Consider the following 20,178-nt stretch of genomic DNA (forward strand, 5'->3'; position numbering starts at 1 on the left):
ACTGTTATTCTACAGGTCCCTGAGGAACCACGATTTCTGGCATCCGCGCCTTTCTGTGTTTTCCCTACTATGCTGGTGCCTGGAAGTCAGTCTTCCACTAGCAGCCTTTGGATGAAGATGTAGAACTCTCAGCTCTGCCTGTGCCACGCCTGTCTGGATGCTGCCATGCTTGATGATAATGGACCTGTAAGCCAGCCCCAATGAAATGTTGTTTTTATAAGACTTGCCTTGGTCATGGTGTCTGTTCACAGCAGTAAAACCCTAACTAGGACAATGTCTTACCAAAATAAGTGTATGCACATGTGTATATTCGCCTTTAACATCTAAAAACAACCAGCATGCGCTGGCACGGCTCTGTAAACGGTAACTGTCGAGGAATCCACCTCCTTGTAGAGCCGTAAGGGCTGACTCCAGCAGGAAACCATCAGCGTCCAAGCTCGTAGGAAACCAAAGGTCACCTGACAAGTATGTTTTCTGCTTTCACTCGAAATCTGTTTTAAATTTCTCAACCCAGAGGCTTCAAAATCTACCTCCTTGCTTCCTTAGACCTAGCAGCCACAAAAAGGTGACGAAATCTCCATGGGACTGTGAGAGCCCTGTTGGGAAAAGCAAAGCCATCCGGGCATAGCAAGATACCAGGACCCTGTCATCTAACAGTAAGTCATGCTCACTAACACATCTTCAGCTTGAGGGCTGGGGAGATGGCTTAGTGTTTAATGTCCTTGCCAGATGTGTGTGCAGTGTTGGGTGCCCATAAATGTTGTGGGTGGGCCTGGTGCTGTTTGTGTTTTGATGCTAATTTCGCTCTCCTGGGAGGGGTTGAGGACAAGAAGTAAATCAGTACCCAGGTGACTTCTTGTGAACCAAACCCCAATGAATAAAGGAGCCAATCACTGGGCAAGTAGGCGGGACTTCCAGGTTGGACAGAGAAAGAGAAGGAGGAGGAGAGGATTAGAGACTTTTGGAACAAGGATAGCAAGCATAAGGGTAAGATGTAGCTGCTAGAGTTTCTTGATATCATGGCGGATCTGTCAGGATTCGCCACCGGAGGAATCAGATTTAATAAGGCTTACAAGATTGGGTTTTAATTGTTGTGCCCAGAGATTGAGTTACCATTGTTTCTGAGCTAAGTTTGTGTGATGTTTTCCCAGAGAGAAAGGTACAGTGGCAAAGCATGAGTTTGCCTCATGTGCACCACAAAGGCCGTGGGAGATTTGAAGCATGGGGCTGGCGTGGTAGTGACCCACCAGTGGGAACCTAGCGAGCTGGGTGGAGAGGTTTTGGAGTCCTGAGTCAGTGTCTCCACGAGACAAAAACAAGTTGGCCTTTGTTTGCCAGTGAATGGCCGGCCAGCCCCATGGCGCAGAGAGTTGTAGGCACAAGTGCAGAAATGTGCCAGGTTTTTTTGTTTGGTTGGTTTTTTTGTTTTTGTTTTGTTTTGTTTTGTTTTGTTTTGTTTTGTTTTGTTTTGTTTTGTTTTTATTTCCTACAACACGTAAATGCCATAGTTCCGGCACTGGAAGGTGGAGTCAGGATCTCCAAAGCAAGCTAGCCATTGAGATTAGCCATGTCAGACAGCGCCGGGTTTGATGGGCAGGCCCTGGCTCAATGAATGGGTGAAAGAGCGAGACTCACTTCCCCACACGAACAAGGGCATTTGCACACAGACACGTGCCCCATATCTGCAGAGTCAGACATGTACACATGTCACATACACAGCATGAATAAGGAAAAGGGAAGAAACAATTATTGTTTTAAACATTTTGTTCTCTGCGTTAGTCATCCAGAGGCTGGCACACTCACACTTAGAACTGCCGGCTTTACACACGATTCTTCCTCGTGTACAGGAAACAGACCTGTTCCTAGCTTCATGAAGCCCTGTCGTTTACACATTCTGCTTGTGTGTTTTAGTCTCTGGTGTGTTTGTTAGTTTGTGTTTCATGAGTTTTGGGTTCTCTGGTAAAACAATGAAAATCTGAAAACCCTAAAACCTATTTCTCTAGAGCACCAGGGAAGTGTTGTGAGAAGCTCTTTGCTGTGGACATTGATCTCGGGTGGCTGCCAATCAGAGAGTGCCCGGGACCTCAAGCTGTGACAGCCTAGGTGGACAGTAGCCTTGGACTCAGGTTGTGTACTTAAGAACCAATAAATGTCCATGTCAGCTAAATTAGGTCTCAAATCGTTCAAAGAAATTCATCACTATTCCTCTCCATTTTCAGTACATTCTGATAATTTTATATTTTTCTTGTGAACATGTGCAGAAATTTTTTAAAAGTTGGGAAATAATGATCCATGAGGTTATTAACCAAGAGGCAGCCATTGCTGAATATTTTCTATTATTCTTAGAGTCGTTTCTATTGTTTAGATGGTAGCATTCTCACTAGTGATAAATTAAACTGTATTTCCCGCCTTTTTTTCCTCCGAACTACCGACACACACTTCTGTCTTTAAGCTTTGTCTTTATTTATGTGTATGTTGGCGAGCCCATATGACTTCATGTGTGAAACAAAGTGCACTGCACATTCACTTAAAATGCATTACTTTATGCTTTGTGTTTGGGTACACACACATCTTCCCTGTGACTGAGACACTTCTCGAGCATAATAGTGGAAGCTCATGCAGGTGCAAAGGCTTGCGTCAGAGCTCATGCCATGCGAGATGACCAGGAGACTAAGACAGTCAGCAGGGTTAGGCCAGACCCTCACCGTCTCCTCGCCTCTCAGCTCAGCTCCTTCTCAAATGGTGTTTGATAATGAAGGAAACACTTAAGTGAAAAATATGCCCTTTATGCTTTTGAAATGACACCTTATCCTGAATAATAAATACGACTCTAAAGCTGCAGAGGGAAAGCAAATGGGTTTATCTTGGATAATTGGCCATAAGCCTACAGCCTTGTAAGGGGGAGGGGCATGTTGATTGGCAACCACGAGTCATGTGCCCAATTCTGCGGCTGGCCATGGACATCAAAGAAAATATCCGAGTTATATGCAAACAACTGGATGTCTACTGGATTCACCTTGGGCTTCCCGTGGCACATGGGCAGGGTTGCCTGGAGTAACTACTCCAACACTTGCTGAATCCAGTGGGCCCACTTACCCACTGTGAGTAAGAAGGCAAGACAAACACTTTTCTGATGTCTTGAGCTATTTGATGGACACATGAAGAGGCCACATTGACCATCCGCAATGGCTTCCTGAAAGAACTCCATTGCATTGACTGCATTGATTGTGTGTACAGACAGAAGAAAACTTAAGGGGAAGGCATGAGCCTATCTATAGAACGAACAGGAGGGAGAGAAGGGATACTTATCTGCTACTTCAAAAAAAAGAAAAGAAAAATGTCCACTTGAGCCTCCTGGTTGCCTTGTTCCTGGAAGGCTGCTCTGTGTGGGTGGCGGTGGGGAAACTGGATCCCGGGTTTCTAGATGAATGTTTTCCAACCCAACAGGTCTACAGAGAAGCAGAGAGAGGAAGAAAGAAGGGCTGGGCATTGCTGCTCTAACCCTAGTCATGTGTCTACTTCCTAGTCATGTGTCTACTTCCTAGTCATGTGTCTACTTCCTAGTCATGTGTCTACTTCCTAGTCATGTGTCTACTTCCTAGTCATGTGTCTACTTCCTAGTCATGTGGCTTCCAGAAGCCACAGTCATTTTAGATCGCTTCAGCTCTAGTTTTTGCACATGGTTTCTTCCTTTTGCCCCTGCAAGGCTCAGCTAGCCATCAGTACTGACTACCCACCCCTTGCTAGTTTTCCTAAACCTCGTCCACACCGCATCAGAATTGCTGCAATGAACTTCACGTGGACGTATGCACGTGCGTCTGTGCATGTGTGTGTGTGTGTACAAATGTGTTCATGAGTGCATATGGGTGCATGTGTCTCAGTGTGTGCATGTGTGTGGCTGTGAGCATGCATGTATCAGAGTTCAGCCCCAGGTGTTCTTCCTCAACACATCTTGCGCGTTGTTTGTCGGTTTGTTGTTTTGGTTGTGTTTTTCGAGTTGTTTTGAGACAAGGCCTCCTACCTCCCACTGACCTAGCACTGACTGACTGAGGCTGGGCTGGGCTGGCTGGCAAGCTTCTGATGGGCTTGTCTCCATTTCGCCAGTATGAGAGATCAGGAGTGCATGTCACCACACCCTGTCCCGCAATTCATGCCTTTTAACTTGGGTCCTCATGTTTGCCAGACAAGCACTCTGCTAACTGGGCCATCTTCTCTGTCCCCAAAGAACAATTTTGGAAGGAAACCACGGAGCTGTTCTAGCTGTCTGTAGCTAGGGTGACAGAGCATGAATCTGGGTGGGGAGGTGGGGGGAAGTGTTGCTCTCACTCCTGTCGGTCGGTCGGAGCAGAGCCAGCGCACATTGAGCTGGTTTGAATGGCTATCCTGCGAGCAATTGTCATCGGCACCAGCCTCGTTGCATTCTTTGGTTTCAATGAGAATTACTTTTGCAAGAAAGGTAAGGTGTATTATTCTCCTTTGCCTGTGACATCTACTCGGAGCCTGTTTATACCAATGCAGCTGCTGAGTAAGTTGGGCTTTTTCTTTAGTTCTTTATTTCTTTCTCTCTCTCTCTCTCTCTCTCTTTCTTTTTTATCTCCACTTCTCTTTTCATTTTAGAGGCATATATGCAAGTCATCTGACCCAGGTTGTGCACGAGCTCCACAGCATCTGGTTAGGGGAAAGAACATCGGATCTTTTGTTCGGTAGTTTTTGTATTCCTTTCCAGTCTTTTGCTTTTCTGGTCCTCAAATAAGGCTAATTACAAAAGGGATATAAAAAAAAAAGAAAAAAGAAAAAAAGAAAGAAAAAAGAAAAAAGAGGTGGGCCTGGTAGAGAGGGAGCCTTTAAAACCACTCCTTTTGCAACAAGGAACAAAAGCGTGTACCAAGGGCATGGCCAGGCCTCCGCAGAAAGAAAAGAGAAAAACCACCTAATGAGGACGCCGAGATAAGTGCTTGTGAGGAAAACTGGCAAAAAAAGAGCTTTTAGTCTACAATCCGTAAATAAGTGTGCATCAGATGGGCTCTGGAGGAGTTTTAACAAGGCTGGCCGCAGAAACTACATCCCCCTATGCAAGAGCTGCGTGCCATGAAAAAAGAAAAGCCTCTCTTTCCAAGACATTCTCTCTCAATGTTAATTCAGGAAGCAATACCTGGAAATTAAAATGTTTTATTCATATCTCTGAGTCCATTACAGCATGACGACAATATAAAGAGTTGGCTCTGAGACATAATTACCAAGGCTGCTGGCTACGCAGGGGGCAAAGACTTTGCCCATGCACAGGAACTCGTGATTTTTACTTTCAAAGTAGGAGAAATCAGTATAGTAAGGACCCTTGCCTAAGGAGGTGCTTGGTCACAGACAATGACATTTTTAGTAATTTTAAAAGAAAGTTTCCAGGTTATCCCACATACCACAACCATAAAGCCATGCCTGTGTGTATTTCTCCACAGCCCAGTACACACACACACACACACACACACACACACAGTGCTATATATAATGTTTTAGCTAGAATACAGGGATAGAAATTATGTCACCTTCATTTTAGTATGCTGTTGTTAAATATTTACTAATTTTATATTTGACTTACAGTATTTCATTTCATGTGCTCCTACTATGTGGTATATAAGACTAATATATGAGTATAGATTTCCTGTGAAGAATTTCCTATTTGTTTGGGGATATTAGTGATGTTTCTAGGACCATGTTCACAAGAACTATATATTATCACATATATTATGTTTACTAATTTCTCATTTTTAGAGATTATTTGTGTGAATGTGTATGTGCATACATGTGTGCATACATGAGAGAGAGGAAGAGAGGGGAAGGGAGAGGGGCAAGGAGAGGGGGAGGGAGAGGGAGCGATTGAGAGAGACTGTATGTGCACATTAGTGTGTAGGTGCCCTCAAAGGCCAGCAGAGGGCATCAGATCCCCTGGAGCTGGAGTTACAGTAGTTGCATGTGGTCGCCTGATACGGATTCAGGAAAACCAAACTCGCTCTCGAGAACCGCAGCCCATCCTCTTAGTCACTGAGCCTTCTCTTATCCTGTAGGTGTTTTCCTTTCTTTTCTTTTTATAATGTTTATTTTTCTTTTACATCATAGTAACTGAGTTCTTCATTTATGACAAAGTTGAAAAATTACACCTTCCTTTCCTATTTCCATTCTAAAATCACTTAATTCCATGGAAATGAACAATTTTCTATACCTTGGATGCACTTAGATTTGAAATTCATCTTTAGATCTTTGTGTCTTTCTGTCTCTCTCTCTCTGTGTGTGTGTGTGTGTATGTGTGTGTGTGTGTGTGTGTGTGTGTGTAGTGTGTAGGCTAAAGACTTACATTATGTGACTTTTCAACCACTCTCTTATACATTAAGTAGGATCTCTCATTTGAACCTAGAGCTTGCTAGTCTGTGCAGCCAGCTTGCTGCAGTAGACTGCCTTCTGAGGGCTGGCATTAAAGCTAGGCAGCCAGTTCCCATCAGAGGGAGGTGGATTAGCCACGTGGAGGTTAGGGGGTGGCCCAGCCATTGATCTGCTTAAGGCATATTAAAATATAAAAGCTGAATGTGTGTATATTTCATTTGAGAACCACCTCTGTCTCTGGATCAATTTGAGAAGTTCAATGGGTACTGCTCTATATATGTTCTAAGTTTCTGAACTCCAGTTCTCACACTGATGTCAAAAATGCTTTCTGACTACAAGAGTCATCCCTGCCCTCCCTTCCCGGGTCTTTGCTTCCCTAAGACATGGTCTGTAGGGCTGGAGAGATGGCTTAGCAGTTAAGAGCACTGACTGCTCTTCTGAAAGGTCCTGAGTTCAAATTCCAGCAACCACACGGTGCCTCACAACCATCTGTAATGGGATCTGATGCCCTCTTCTGGTGTGTCTGAAGACAGCTACAGTGTACTCATATAAATAATAACAAATAAATAATACTAAAAAAAAAAAGAAGAAGAAGAAAGAAGTGGTCTGTAGATCAGTGCTCACCTACTGTGCGAGATCCTGCCTTTATTTTGACCTCTACTGTCCATCGACATCTGAGAAGCACTTTTTAGGTAGCTCCTCTCCTCACCTGAAGTTGGGAGTCTGGCTTTGTGATGTGGAGACATCGAGAGCACCATCACATGGTGGTACCTTCCCTGGGTTGTTCTGAGAGCATCCTAGCTTTAAGCCCAGACTGACTTGGCCCAGTGTTTCCTCTGCTACCTACCAATTCTGTATTTGCAGAATCATTTCACCCCTGTCACCTCACTTGTCGACAAAGCCACATACATGATGTACACCAGCCCTTGTGGTGCTCTGGAGGTGGAGGCAGGAGAATCAGAAGTTTAAAGTCATGTGCAGCTGCTTATGGAGTTCAAAGAAAAATATGAGGAAGAGATTCTTCATGCTCATTTATGAGAGAGAAGCTACTCGCTGAGACGGTGAAAGAGTTTTAGTCTCCTGGAGGCTGATGAGAGACTAAAACTTGGTGAGTTTCTAAGAGCAGTCTTCATTATACCAGATCCATTCCACACAGTCTTCATTATACAGATCCATTCCACACACTGCAGTACAACTGGTCTCCCTGCCGCTGGCATCTAAGAGCCAGTGGTGCTGTCCAGCAACTGGGATTGCCAAATGCACCTCTACCTCCACCACACCCACAGAGACATATGCACACACACATGCACACACATGCACACACATGCACACACACACACACACACACACACACTACCCACCACCACCACCACACTCACCACCACCACCACCACACCAGAAACATACTACACACACACACACACACACACACACACACACACACACACTCAACACCACCACCACCACACCAGAAACATACTACACACACACACACACACACACAAACACCAAAACATTAATGCTCCAGTTGAGTTCCGCTATTCTCTTCCACATATTACATCTCTTGATATGTTAGCATTTAGCTGACAAATGCTATTGTCTGGTGTTTTGTGCCATAGGAGAGGATAGTAAAAAATTAGTTACATTGTTACCTTAAAAAAAAGTCAAAACTATTACAAAGTAAGACTAAATGTAGACCAACTGCTTCACATCTGTAGTTCAAGATGGGAAGCTGTCCTCCCATCTAGCGATACTTTGAGTTACAAGTCAGGACATTTTACAGTGACACTGGAAACAGTAATTGACTTTCAGAGAACTGACTTCATCTTTTCAGTACCCTGAGGGTATGTGATCTTACATTAATACACACTTTGTCGAATCTGATTGCTTAATTAGGACCTAGAGTTCCTGTGATAGTTGGAAACTTCTCCCCCCCCCCACCACCACTTCTTGACAAAAACTTTATAATACAACATGATCAACACAATTACATGATGAACAGTTTTTAAGACTGCAGAAGTCATTAATGCATTTCCGTTAACATATAATTAAACACCACAGCAGATGTTCCTCAAAGATGTCTTCATCAGATTTTTTATTTGTTTGTTTGTTTGTTTATTTATTTATTTGTGTATCCTTGGGTACTGTGGTAACAGATTCAAGATGGAGGAGTTCTGAGAGAATAACTGAATGGTTTAATAAAAAGAAACTATAAAACACAGTTACAGCTAATGCCTAGAGTCTTCTGCTCTTCGTGGGAGTCTCTCACTAAAGGTTCTCGGTGAACCTCTATCAACAGAAACATTCACATGGGTCCTCTCAACCCTCGTGCTTTCGGCAGGTCTGGGATTACCTCAAAGACTGACACTGTGAATAGTCGCCTGACTCTGTGGTGAAGATACTGCAAGCCAGCAGCAGGCTGCCAGTGTCCTGCTCCCCTTCCCCAGAGCATAGCGATGTTCTACGTCTGAGAGAGGTCAGTGGCATGCAGGTGGGATGGCGGGACGCACATTGCCTTCCTTCCACACCTGGCTTGCAGAGCCCTGGACTGTACCCTCCAGGCTCTCTCATCTTTCACCTGCCACTGCCCCAGCTGAACTTTTGGGAATCCACGTGTGCAAAATGGCAGAGCCTCTCAAATGTGGATCCCAAAATGACTGTGTGGAACAACGCTCCCAAACCGCCTGCATTGTTCTTCCTAGAAGCCAGAAGTACAAGTTCATCAGGAAATGCATTCTTGTTCGTAGCGGTGGAGCACAGCTTTGGGGTCTTTGTGTGGTTGGTTGATTTGGTTTTTGGTTTTTTTTTTTTTATTACATCAGCTAGGACCTTAAGAGCAGTTTCTGGTTTACCGTCCTGTGTTCAAATCCCCAGGAAATAGCTAGAGCTCAGCACATTCTCTGCGAGCAAATGCAAGCGCACGGGTCACTACTGCACGAAGAAGCAGATGGCCTGAAAGAATACGTGGTGTTCACAAAAGTCAGGCAGAGCAGAGCAGGGGTTAAAAGCTGTGTAGGTGAGCCTGGGTTGAGTGCTGCCTTCTCTCCTGTGACTCCGTGGCCAGGCTTTCCTTACATGAAAGGAGAAACGCAGAGTGATTTTGGGTTCTTGGTGGACAGACCCATGAAGATAACAGAACACTAGGGCAGTGTCTCAGAGAAGATGGCACAGTCATTAACACGAGATGACAAGTTGTAAGGGAGAGGACTCTGGGTAGCCACACACAACATAAGACGTGCTTTTACTGCAGTGGCAGGGTAAGGACAAGCTCACTGTAGGAATGCCCTCTGCCCGCTGAGGGGAACTGTCAGTGTCCATGGTCAGTAGCAAACCCTTCCCCACGGGTGGGCCCCTGGGCTCTGCGCAGCCCCATGTGACCTTGCTGGAGACCTCCTTCTTCAAAGTGCAAAGGACTTCCAGGATGGCTAGTGAACTACCCTGCCTCCAAACCTCTGCTGTGCTCCCTCCACATTGTCCCTCTGCTCACTGCTCCCCTATGTCCCTACTGTGTGGTCCTCCACACTTTCCCTCTGCTCACTGCTCCCCTGTGTTCCTACTGTGTGCTCCCTCCACACTGTCCCTCTGCTCACTGCTCCCCTGTGTTCCTACTGTGTGCTCCTCCACACTGTCTCTCTGCTCACTGCTTCCCTATGTCCCTACTGTGTGCTCCCTCCACACTGTCCCTCTGCTCACTGCTCCCCTATGTCCCTACTGTGTGCTCCTCCACACTGTCTCTCTGCTCACTGCTCGCCTGTGTCCCTACTGTGTGCTCCCTCCACACTTTCCCTCTGCTCACTGCTCCCCTGTGTTCCTACTGTGTGCTCCCTCCACACTGTCCCTCTGCTCACTGCTCCCCTGTGTTCCTACTGTGTGCTCCTCCACACTGTCTCTCTGCTCACTGCTTCCCTATGTCCCTACTGTGTGCTCCCTCCACACTGTCCCTCTGCTCACTGCTCCCCTATGTCCCTACTGTGTGCTCCTCCACACTGTCTCTCTGCTCACTGCTCGCCTGTGTCCCTACTGTGTGCTCCCTCCACACTTTCCCTCTGCTCACTGCTCCCCTGTGTTCCTACTGTGTGCTCCCTCCACACTGTCCCTCTGCTCACTGCTCCCCTATGTCCCTACTGTGTGCTCCCTCCACACTGTCCCTCTGCTCACTGCTCCCCTATGTTCCTACTGTGTGCTCCCTCCACACTGTCCCTCTGCTCACTGCTCCCCTATGTTCCTACTGTGTGCTCCCTCCACACTGTCTCTCTGCTCACTGCTCCCCTATGTTCCTAACATTTCAGCCTTTAATGGTGACACTTTGCAGCACACCCAGAACTACTAGCTTAGGGTCAAGAACAAACTCTCAGCTGATTCATTTCGATCCAGCAGAGCTGACCATGACATGAGCTGGGTCTGGAACATTCAAATTACTTGTTTCAAACATGACAGCAGCATGCCTGCTGTTGCTGGGTTTCAAGTTGTAAATTGCTTTCCTCTGAGCATGTGTCCTTTCCTTCTGACTGTCCCTTCTCTCAGTCACTATATATTGCAAACAATTGAAACTGGGTGCCCCACAGGTGTCTTTCTTAGAAAACTGAGCCACAAATCTTCTGTTAATAGTCTCTTAAACTAAGCTACAGATTATGAAACTTTGTTTATAATGAGACAGAGACTAAATAGTTGAGGCTCTGTGAGCCCTCAAAGTATAAAAATAACCAAAAATAATATGTAAAGAAGTGTATATAAATGTGCTTCAGTAAAAACCTTATTTTAAAAATACTCCATTAGCTAGAGTTGGCCCAGTGGCTGTAATCTGAAAAGTCTAATTTTAAGTACATTATAGTTTTATGTACTTAAATTTAACTTCCCATGAAAACTTTATTTATTTTTACAAACTTCCTAAATTACCACAATTGTTAAGACTATAGAAACAAATGAAAACACCCTGTTAAGGGTATTCCATTGTGTTTATTGTCCATATACATGCTACTTGAAAGAAAAGTTACATATGGAAACTTTGTATATGAAAAATGTTTTCTAACAAGAAATGAAAAAAAAATGATTTCTGACATAATTATGGGGCTGGGTTACAAACTGAAGAAGACAAGCTGGCCAAAATTGAGGGCAACAAAGATTTGCTGTATTCATTGTGGGTGTTTACATGAGTCCCTGGGGTTATCATATGACTAGGAATCAGAGGGTCCCTGCCACCCAACAGCTACTATTACTATTATTGAAGCAGCCTCATTTGTCTTAGGCTGGCCCCAAACTCCCACTTAGTCAGCATGACTTTGGACTCCTGATCCCCCTGCTTTGAGTCCTGAGTACCAGCATTAGAGGAGTGTGCCACGGTGTCCTGCTTGTCTTTCCAATTAATTGGGGTGCTTTGGGGGGTGATAAGTACCGGGAGTAAAAGTCAGGAATAGTCAGTGCATCTGGGGGGAACACTTAAGAGAAGCTGGGCACGTCCAAGAGGTGTTAAGTAGACCTTTGTCTTGGGAAGTGACTCAGATAAGGAGCTGGGGTGAGGGTCAGAAACAAATCAGAAGGGACAGTGGAAAGCATTGCATGCTGGGAAAGGACTGAGGTTGAATCCATTAGGCAAAGGAAACTGAACTGCCAAAGAATAGCATCTGAGCTAGACCAGTCTTAGAAGATCAAGAGAGCCAGTCTGAAGGCTAGGGACACAGGCAAGCAACCCTGAACAGTGCAGGTAGTAAGGTCCAGGCAATGGCTGTGTCAAGGTCAGATGGTGTCGTGAAATTGCTTGCTGTTTCTATAAACTCCTCAGAGTTAACAGTAGCATCTGCTGTCTGCCTGTGGCACCATCTCTTACTGGATGAAGAACAGTGCGGCATTCACTGGCTGCTGACAATGTCTATTCTTGTGCTCTGCTATGCTTTAATTATGTTTGACATTCATCACACACCATTATCCAGTGGCAGCCAGTTGCCGATCCACAGCCTCATCAGAAGTCAAACAAAAGCAAGGACACAGGTAATTATGTAGCATGATATTGTTATTATTTGGAAGTCAGGAGATATGTAGGTTGAATACATTTGTGGCTTCCTACCTCACAAACTGCTCATATGTCTCCTTTTGATTCAATTGTAAGGACTCTCAGCCCATGATTTAATTACAAAATAGCCCAAGCCAGGAACAGTTCAAAGGAATAAAGATGCTAAAATTAGACTGGAATCAGGAAGGTGACACCTGCTTATCATGAATTTTTTAAAACATACAAAAGTGAGAATTCTGTAGTAAGCCCATTAACCTGTCATTCTGTGTTTGTAATCAGCATCACACTCCTGAGCATATTTCAAGTTTTATTTTTAGTAATTAGCCTGAATTATTTTCAAGTCAGTCTTAGGTACCATTTTTATTTCCCCTACATATACTTCAAAATAGATCTTTAATAGACAACTTTGGGGCTGAAGAGATGGCTCGGGGTTGAGATCATTCAGTGTTCTTGTGGAGAGCCAGATGTTGGTTCCCAGCACTCATGTCAGGAAGCTCCAAACCACGTGCTGGGAACTCTAGCTCCAGGGAATTTAACAAACTTCTGGCCTCCTTAAGTACCCACACAGAGATATGCATACATATATGCAGATACACATACACATAAATTTAAAGTAAAAGATAAAATATATAAGAGAATTTTTTATTAGTGTATATGATACAAAGTACTGAGTTTCAGTTTTCATTGGCATTTTTATACCTGCGTGTAATGTCATCCTTCTGTTATCATTTCTTTTATACCCACGTGTAATGTCACCTTTCGGTTACCACCTCGTATCTCTAGTTTCTCTCTCATTATGACTTTCATGTCTCTAATATTCTTCCTTTAACTTCCATAGCCTTTAGATTTTTCTTTTACATGTATTTAGTTAGTTGACGTGTATAGTGGATAGAATGCATGTGGGAGTCAGGGGACAACTTTCAGAGTTCAATTCTCTATGGCATATGGGACCTAGGGATCAAACAAACCCAGACCATCAGGCTTGGCCACTTGCCTTTACCACTGAATGCTTTTGCTGGCCTTTCTCTTTACTTCTCCAAGTTCCTTGGCAGAGCTAATATACATCTTAGCTACAGTAGAGTTCTTTTAAGCTTGCTTATTTTGTTTAACATGATGATTTCTACTTTCAGCCATTTTCCTGCAAAGAAAGAATTTCACTCATCTTTATGACAGAAAAAGCTAGGCACTGTGGATAAGTTAATGGTCTTTCTTGTGGTAGGAAAGGTGGCTACTTGTAAAACAACTGTAATCATTTTAAGGCTTAGAAGCAAGTGATATACCTGATGCTCTGGCCTTCTCCATGGTTGCTGCCAAGACTGGATGACTTTCCCACATTTCTACTGTGATATAGAGACTGATAGAAAGAGTTTTATCTAAATTTCATTTCAGAGATTTCCCTGTAAAACCCCAATCTCCCCAACCCCATGTATGTTTATGTGGTTATATGCATATATATGTAAAAATGCACATCTCCAGTAGCTCTAACTTTGCCCTTTCATATATCCTTCTCTTAAATTGGATCTCTGCTCACACCTACTTCAAGTTCTGGGCAAAATGGGGCTGGACCTGAGTGGTGCCAACTACCTGAAAAGATCTTCTAAAGCCAAGGAGTCTTACAAACCATGACAAGACCTGCAGGAAGCTTGTGCTGGGAATGGGGAGGTGGCATGGTATGGCCTGCTGCTCCTGTCAGGAGGGAGGGCTCAGTAGGTCACAGTTCTAGCATGACTCTGCTTTACTTTCTTTTTGCTCTCTATCTGGGCCTCACCTCACTTTCCTCGATCAGTGGCGCACTGTGGGTGTGACTTTTGCTCTCATAAACCACGGTACCATCTGCTTCTGCCTTCTCTCCTTTGATGTCATTCTACAGATGGCAAGGGCAGGATGAAAGTGGCACTCGGTTGAGTATGACACTCTGGGTGCATCAAGCCTGCCGTGCACTGGTGCTGCTGAAAACCAGTTTAGCCCAGTGTGAACATAATAATGGAGATTACATCTTGACCTAGTGTCCAGGATCCCAGTGGAAGGTATTGGGAGTGCACGCGCCCACTTCAAAGGAAACACTTAGGATGTGAGCATGGACACACATGATGGATTGAAAGGTAACCTGGAAGGTTTCTAAGAAACGATGACAGCTTGCCAATAATAACCTACCAAGGCCCCAAAATACTGTGGGTAATTCAAACAATGGGAAAAGTCTTACAAGTGTGCTTGTTAATTTGACCATGTGTCAGCGTGAATTAGTCAACAGCTATAGCTAATGCAGGAAAGGGAAAAAATTAATATTCATCAGGCTCTTGTTTACACTCCTATTGTCAAGGTCAATCAGTTTGCCTCAAGCACAAAATTCCCCTCTTATTAAAGCCATTAGTGCCCTTCAGTAAACGGGAACAGGCGTTTTAGGGGTACTTGATTTCCACGGTCTCACATATAGAGAAATCCAGACTTTCCTCATATTTCGTGGGCTTTAAACATAAACATTTATTTAGCCCGACAAGTAAGTGATGCTTCATGGTGGAATTATAGTTCAAAATGAGGTTCCTGCTGATGTAGTTTATAGTACTCTGAGTTACACTGAAGCTCAGTTGTGAACACAAACACTGTATTCAGTCCCTCTGGAGTAATCACTGCTGCCAGGTACTTGTGATACATTAAAACAATCTTGTAAAATTTTGTTTACCTTCTATTCAAACCTTACCTGTTAATAAGTGCACTGTGGTGGGGAAGCATTACTGAAGGTCTCTGTCACTAGGATCCCATAGCTGTGATGCTAGCAAAGGACGTTTGCTTATGATAAATAAAGTCACTTACGGATCTGTCATGTCGCTGGACATTGCAGGGTTACAGTAGTCTGACTCCTCAGCTGGGATCCGCGGGCCCACAGATGGCATGATGGATCACATTTAATTGTCTGTGAGTGAAGAGACACTAAACCTATATCTGTGCTGGAAATGCCAGACTGTTTGGCCGAAATCTTGCTTTAGCTTCTCCACTTTTCGCTGTCTACAGTTGCCTTGTCTGTCGGCCATCGCAAGTATCGAATTAATATTTAAATCAATTAAAATGAAACTGAACTAAAAATTCAGCTGATCAGTCGCATTGCCATGCTTAGTGGCCACATGTAGTTAAGTGAGAGTCAGGAGAGAATGTTTCTGCCGTCTCGGCATATTTACCTGGAGAATACTTATCTAACATTAATCTAGAAACTGGAGAGATGGCTCAGCTGTTAGGAGTACTTACTGCTCTAGCAAGTGACCCAAGTTCAGTTCTCAGCAACTGCATTGGGCTCCTGTCACAATCACAAGAACACCTGTCCTTCAGTTGTTTCCCTGGAGATTTTTTCTTTCAAATAAGTGAATAAAATTATCTTTGACCACTTTTCTTCAAAAGCAATCCTCAGGCAAAACACATATAATAAACAAAAACAAAAAACCCTCTTTTATCAATGAATCTAGATGTTTGACTTGAATAAAGTAGGAATACAGAAGGAGATGGACAAATTGTGATAATGTATCACATGGGAGGAAAGTCATGTCTCAGTGACTGTGTACCAGTGTGTGTGTGTGCTCATAGTGTATGCATGTATGTGTGTGCATGTGTATGCATGTGTGTGTATGTGTATGTGTGTATGTGCTCATGGTGTGGACATGTGTGTATGTGTGTGTGTGTGCTCATGGTATGTGCATGTGTGTGTGCTCATAGTGTGTGTATGTGTGTTCATGTCTGTATGTGTTTATGGTATGTGCATGTGAGTGTGCCCATGTTTATGCATGCGTGTGTGCATGCATATGTATGTGTGCTCATGGTGTGTGCATGTGTGTGTGTGCTCATGGTGTGTGCATGTGTGTGTGAGCTCATGGTATGTGTGCATTCATGCATGCATGTGTATGTGCTCACAGTGTGTGCACACATTCACACATGAAAAATAGATTAGTGGTGGGCATACACTGCATATATGTTTATGGGGCTTTCTAAACTTTTTTCATTCCTGATATCTGTTCACTGGAGAATTTTTAGTGACCCTGGATATAATATATATGTGTGTGTGTGTGTGTGTGCATATATATGTATAAATATGCATAATAGATATGTAAATAAAACATTTGCCAATAAGCTATACGTATATCTTCCATAGTGCAAAGTGCTTGAGTCTTACATTCAGAACTGAGACCACATGAAGTAGTCTGAAGCTACACAGGCAAAGAAATACCGTGGATCCATTGTATGTGTTTTCTTTCTAATTGAATTTGCTTCTCACACACTCAGAGACCATTGACCGGTGTCACACTTCTCAGAGTCCTGCCTCTCAGTCTCATGACTCCAGTGGAGCTCCCACTCAGTGTGTACCCTTTGGTCTGTGGAACAGAGAAATGGCTTCAGAGCTGGAGGCATGCTCTAAAAACTGTTCTTCACTGTGCTCCGCGGTTGCCTTGTGTGCTTTGATGAAGAAGAGAGATGGATCAGCAAACAGGAGCCTGTAGATTGGGAACTCCAGGTGCATGGACAGACAGAGGAAGGAAACAGCGTATGAGAACAGTGGTCCCTGGATCTGAACGAAGGAGGGGTACATGATTAATTAATTAATTAATTACAAAGGAAAAGAAAGAAAGAAGCAAAGATCTAATAATTGATCAGTAGACATCTCAGTGAGGAAACATGGAGAAAATGGTGTGAAGCCAGCTTAAATGTCAGCACAGTCTAGAATCACCTCAAAAGAACGTCCCAGTGAAGAACTGGTTTGGATCTTGGAGGATCCAGATGCTCCTAATTGTGGGAATCCCCACTAGTGTGGGAAGACCCAGCTCAGCATGGGTGGCTCCGTTCTTAAGGCAGGGTCCTAAGCTATGCGAGTGCAAGAACCAAGCTGAACAGCCGAACACAGCAAGTGAGCGTGCACAAACTCATTCTCTCACCTTTGCATGTGAGCGTGACATGCCAGCTGCCCCTGCTCTTGCTGCCCCTGTGCATTTCCTGCCCTGATGGAATGTGACCAGGAAATGTGAACTGCCATTAATCCCTTTCTTCCCAAGTCACTTATGTCAGGGTATTCATCACAGCAACAGAAGTGAAACCAGAACGTGAGAGCTTCCCTCCAACTAAGCTTTATGTGTAACTAAGCTACACACAAAGACACAGTGCCTGAAAGTATATAGGCTAAGGCATATATGGGATTTTTTTGGAGTGTTGGGAATGTGAAAGGACTTAAGAAAGATAGGTTATAGTTAAGAAAACAGGAGATTTTTTTTGTGGAATTGACCTTCCCAACAGCAACTGTAGCTGCTTTCTGGAGAAATGCAGAGACAACTCTAGGACTAGAGACGGGGTCTTACTATGTATATCTGGCTTGCTTCAAACCCACAATCCTTCGTTTCAGCCTTCTGAGTGATGACATTACATGTGCACACTACAGCTGGCTGAGAATAGTTTCTCTGTCTCTGCCTCTCTCTCCCTGTCTCTCTGTCTCTGTCTCTCTCTGTCTCTGTCCTCTCTCTGCCTATATATATATCTTCAGATACACACTCACCCACCCCCACCTGCCCACCCCTTCCCAACTCTATGTCCTCCTTTGATTTCTATTTTGAACAATCCACGGAGGCCAGGTTGTGCTGACCATATACTCCCAGATATGAGACCATCCACTGAAGTATGATCAACACTCCAGGGGACATACCATTTTAAAAGTGCCTCTTCCTCCACCAGAAGCCTTCAACTGCCAGTAGCTCTTCAGCTAAAGGTCTTTATATGATTTTTAAATATTGATCAATTGTGAGAGACAACATCCAAGAAGGCATGCCTTACCATGGCAAATACATGAAAGTGGCGGTAGTCTTCTTAGAAGCCCCTGTGATATCTAAGGAGGTGTTGCAGTCATGAGAATCTGAGTTGTATCCTATTACCCATGGGAAAAACAAACAAACAAACAAACAAACAAACAAAAGCTGTGTGTGGCGGTGTGCTCTTGTGGATCCTTGGGGCTTGCTAGCCAGACAGCCTTGCTGAATCTGTGAATCCCAGGTTCCAGTGGGAGAGACCTTGTCTTAAAAAATAAGGGAGATGGCTCAGTTAAGTATCATGTAAGCAGCACACATGAGGACAGGTGCTCCAGTCCCCACAACCCGTGTCAATGCTCAGTGAGTGTGCCAGTGCACACACAATTCCAGAGCTCAGAAAGTCTTGCACGCGCTCAACTGGCCAGGAAGAACGATGCTGCAACAGGATCCTTCTGCACACGTTTATTGGGAGAGCATTGATTGCATAGGCGAAAGAAGAAGAACAACGAACAAGGAAAATAATGCTGCTTATATACCCCTCCATGTGACGTGTCAGCTCCTGATTAGCTGCTCACTCATTATATCTCCCTTGTTTATATCTCCCTTGTTTATATCTCCCCCGAACCCTGGGTCTCTCACTCTTTTATACTCTCAGTTCCCATCCACGCACAGCAGGCCACGCCACCTCACCAGGTACGCAGCTTCAACTAATCAGGGCAGCAGGGGCATATCTCCATCAAAATGGATTCACCAGTATCCTGGTACACCTGCGCAGCTCTCAAGATGTTTGTGGCTTATATGAGGAAGTCAGGTGCAAGTCATACGACTTAGCTGCAGTCCCTGGCACCTTTGGGACTGCCGCCACACCCGCTCCTCACAAGAAAGTGGGAATCTTCTGAGGCTACAGAGTAAGCTGAGCACGCTGGCTAGCTAGACTAAGCATTCATTGAGAGACCGCCTCAGTGGACATGGTAGAAAGCAACTGAAGAAGATCCCCAGTGTCTGCTTCAGGCATCTAGTGATTTCACTTCAGGCTTCACACACAGGCACACACAGCATACACACACGCGCGCACACACACACACACACAATCACACACTTGAAAACAAACAAACAAACAACCCAGACGACTTCTGAGGAATGATAGCCAGGGTTGACCTATGGTCTCCATATGCACCCACACACCTTGTAGGCCCTGCAGAGAACTCAGGTTCTTTCCCCAGCACTGACAAGGTGGCTCACAACCATCCACAACCCCAGGTCCAGGGTGTTTGACCCCTTCTTCTGACCTCCATGGGACCAAGTATGAACATGGTACATATGGATACATGCCGGCAAAACATTCATATGAATAAAAATAAATCTTAATTTAAAAAAATTGAAAACCTCTTTCCTTGAAAGCATCACACATAATTTAATATCCAAATTTCTAGTTTTCAGAATAAATGCATTCATTGATAAATAGGGATTTTTTGGACCCCAATGTGAGTCAACTAAAATTATAGATCATAAAACTAGTAAGATATATGGATACTTACTATGATATAAAACATAGAATGCAGTGGATGCTTATCTGTGCCTTTTTCATCCATGGATTTAGAGATCACATAATATATGCATCTGCCACTGGTATACTATAATGAACACGCCTTTTTAGAAAGCAGCTAAAGTCACACTTCAAATCTTACCCCCAGAATTCACAGCAAAGGGTCCTGCAGTCATTAGGCAAGCAGAGAAAGTAACCTAATTGACTGTCAAGGGATACCTTTTCACGTCTAACTTGTTAAAGATGTTAATACCAGCCAAGCCTAGCATCTTGACCGTGACATTTTAGTATGTCAATGGTTATATGAAAATTCTAAAAACTCTCTTCCTTTAAAATAAAAGATAGCTTTTCTGGAAATTGAGATTTATAAGAGGAGGACTCTAAGTGTATTATGGCTGAAATTTTGAAAGGCTTGTGTTTCCCACCTTTCTGCCATTAGAGGATTAGGAATGCCTTGGGTTATAGTACTGTTACAGAGAGTA

General features: G+C 44.1%; 1 protein-coding gene across 4 annotated transcripts; it reads left to right on the top strand.

Annotated features, from left to right (window-relative positions):
• Positions 1-254: 254 nt before the first annotated feature.
• LOC115486419 (keratin-associated protein 10-3-like) lies at positions 255-16,974 on the top strand. Of its 4 annotated transcripts, XM_030244770.1 has the most exons (5): positions 255-465; positions 547-656; positions 2,004-4,456; positions 7,237-7,480; positions 8,714-16,000. In XM_030244770.1, the coding sequence occupies exon 5, from the start codon at positions 9,689-9,691 to the stop codon at positions 10,700-10,702; it is 1,014 nt and encodes a 337-aa protein (XP_030100630.1). In that variant the 5' UTR covers positions 255-465; positions 547-656; positions 2,004-4,456; positions 7,237-7,480; positions 8,714-9,688; the 3' UTR covers positions 10,703-16,000. The 4 variants fall into 4 exon arrangements, 3 of the variants coding, with proteins under 3 accessions (XP_030100630.1, XP_030100632.1, XP_030100631.1); XM_030244772.1 differs by lacking the exon at positions 2,004-4,456; XM_030244771.1 differs by lacking the exons at positions 255-465; positions 547-656 and having other exon boundaries at positions 1,257-4,456.
• The last annotated feature ends 3,204 nt before the right edge of the window (positions 16,975-20,178 follow it).

This window comes from Mus musculus, chromosome 9, assembly GCF_000001635.26.
Source record: "Mus musculus strain C57BL/6J chromosome 9, GRCm38.p6 C57BL/6J".
NCBI lineage: Eukaryota > Metazoa > Chordata > Mammalia > Rodentia > Muridae > Mus > Mus musculus.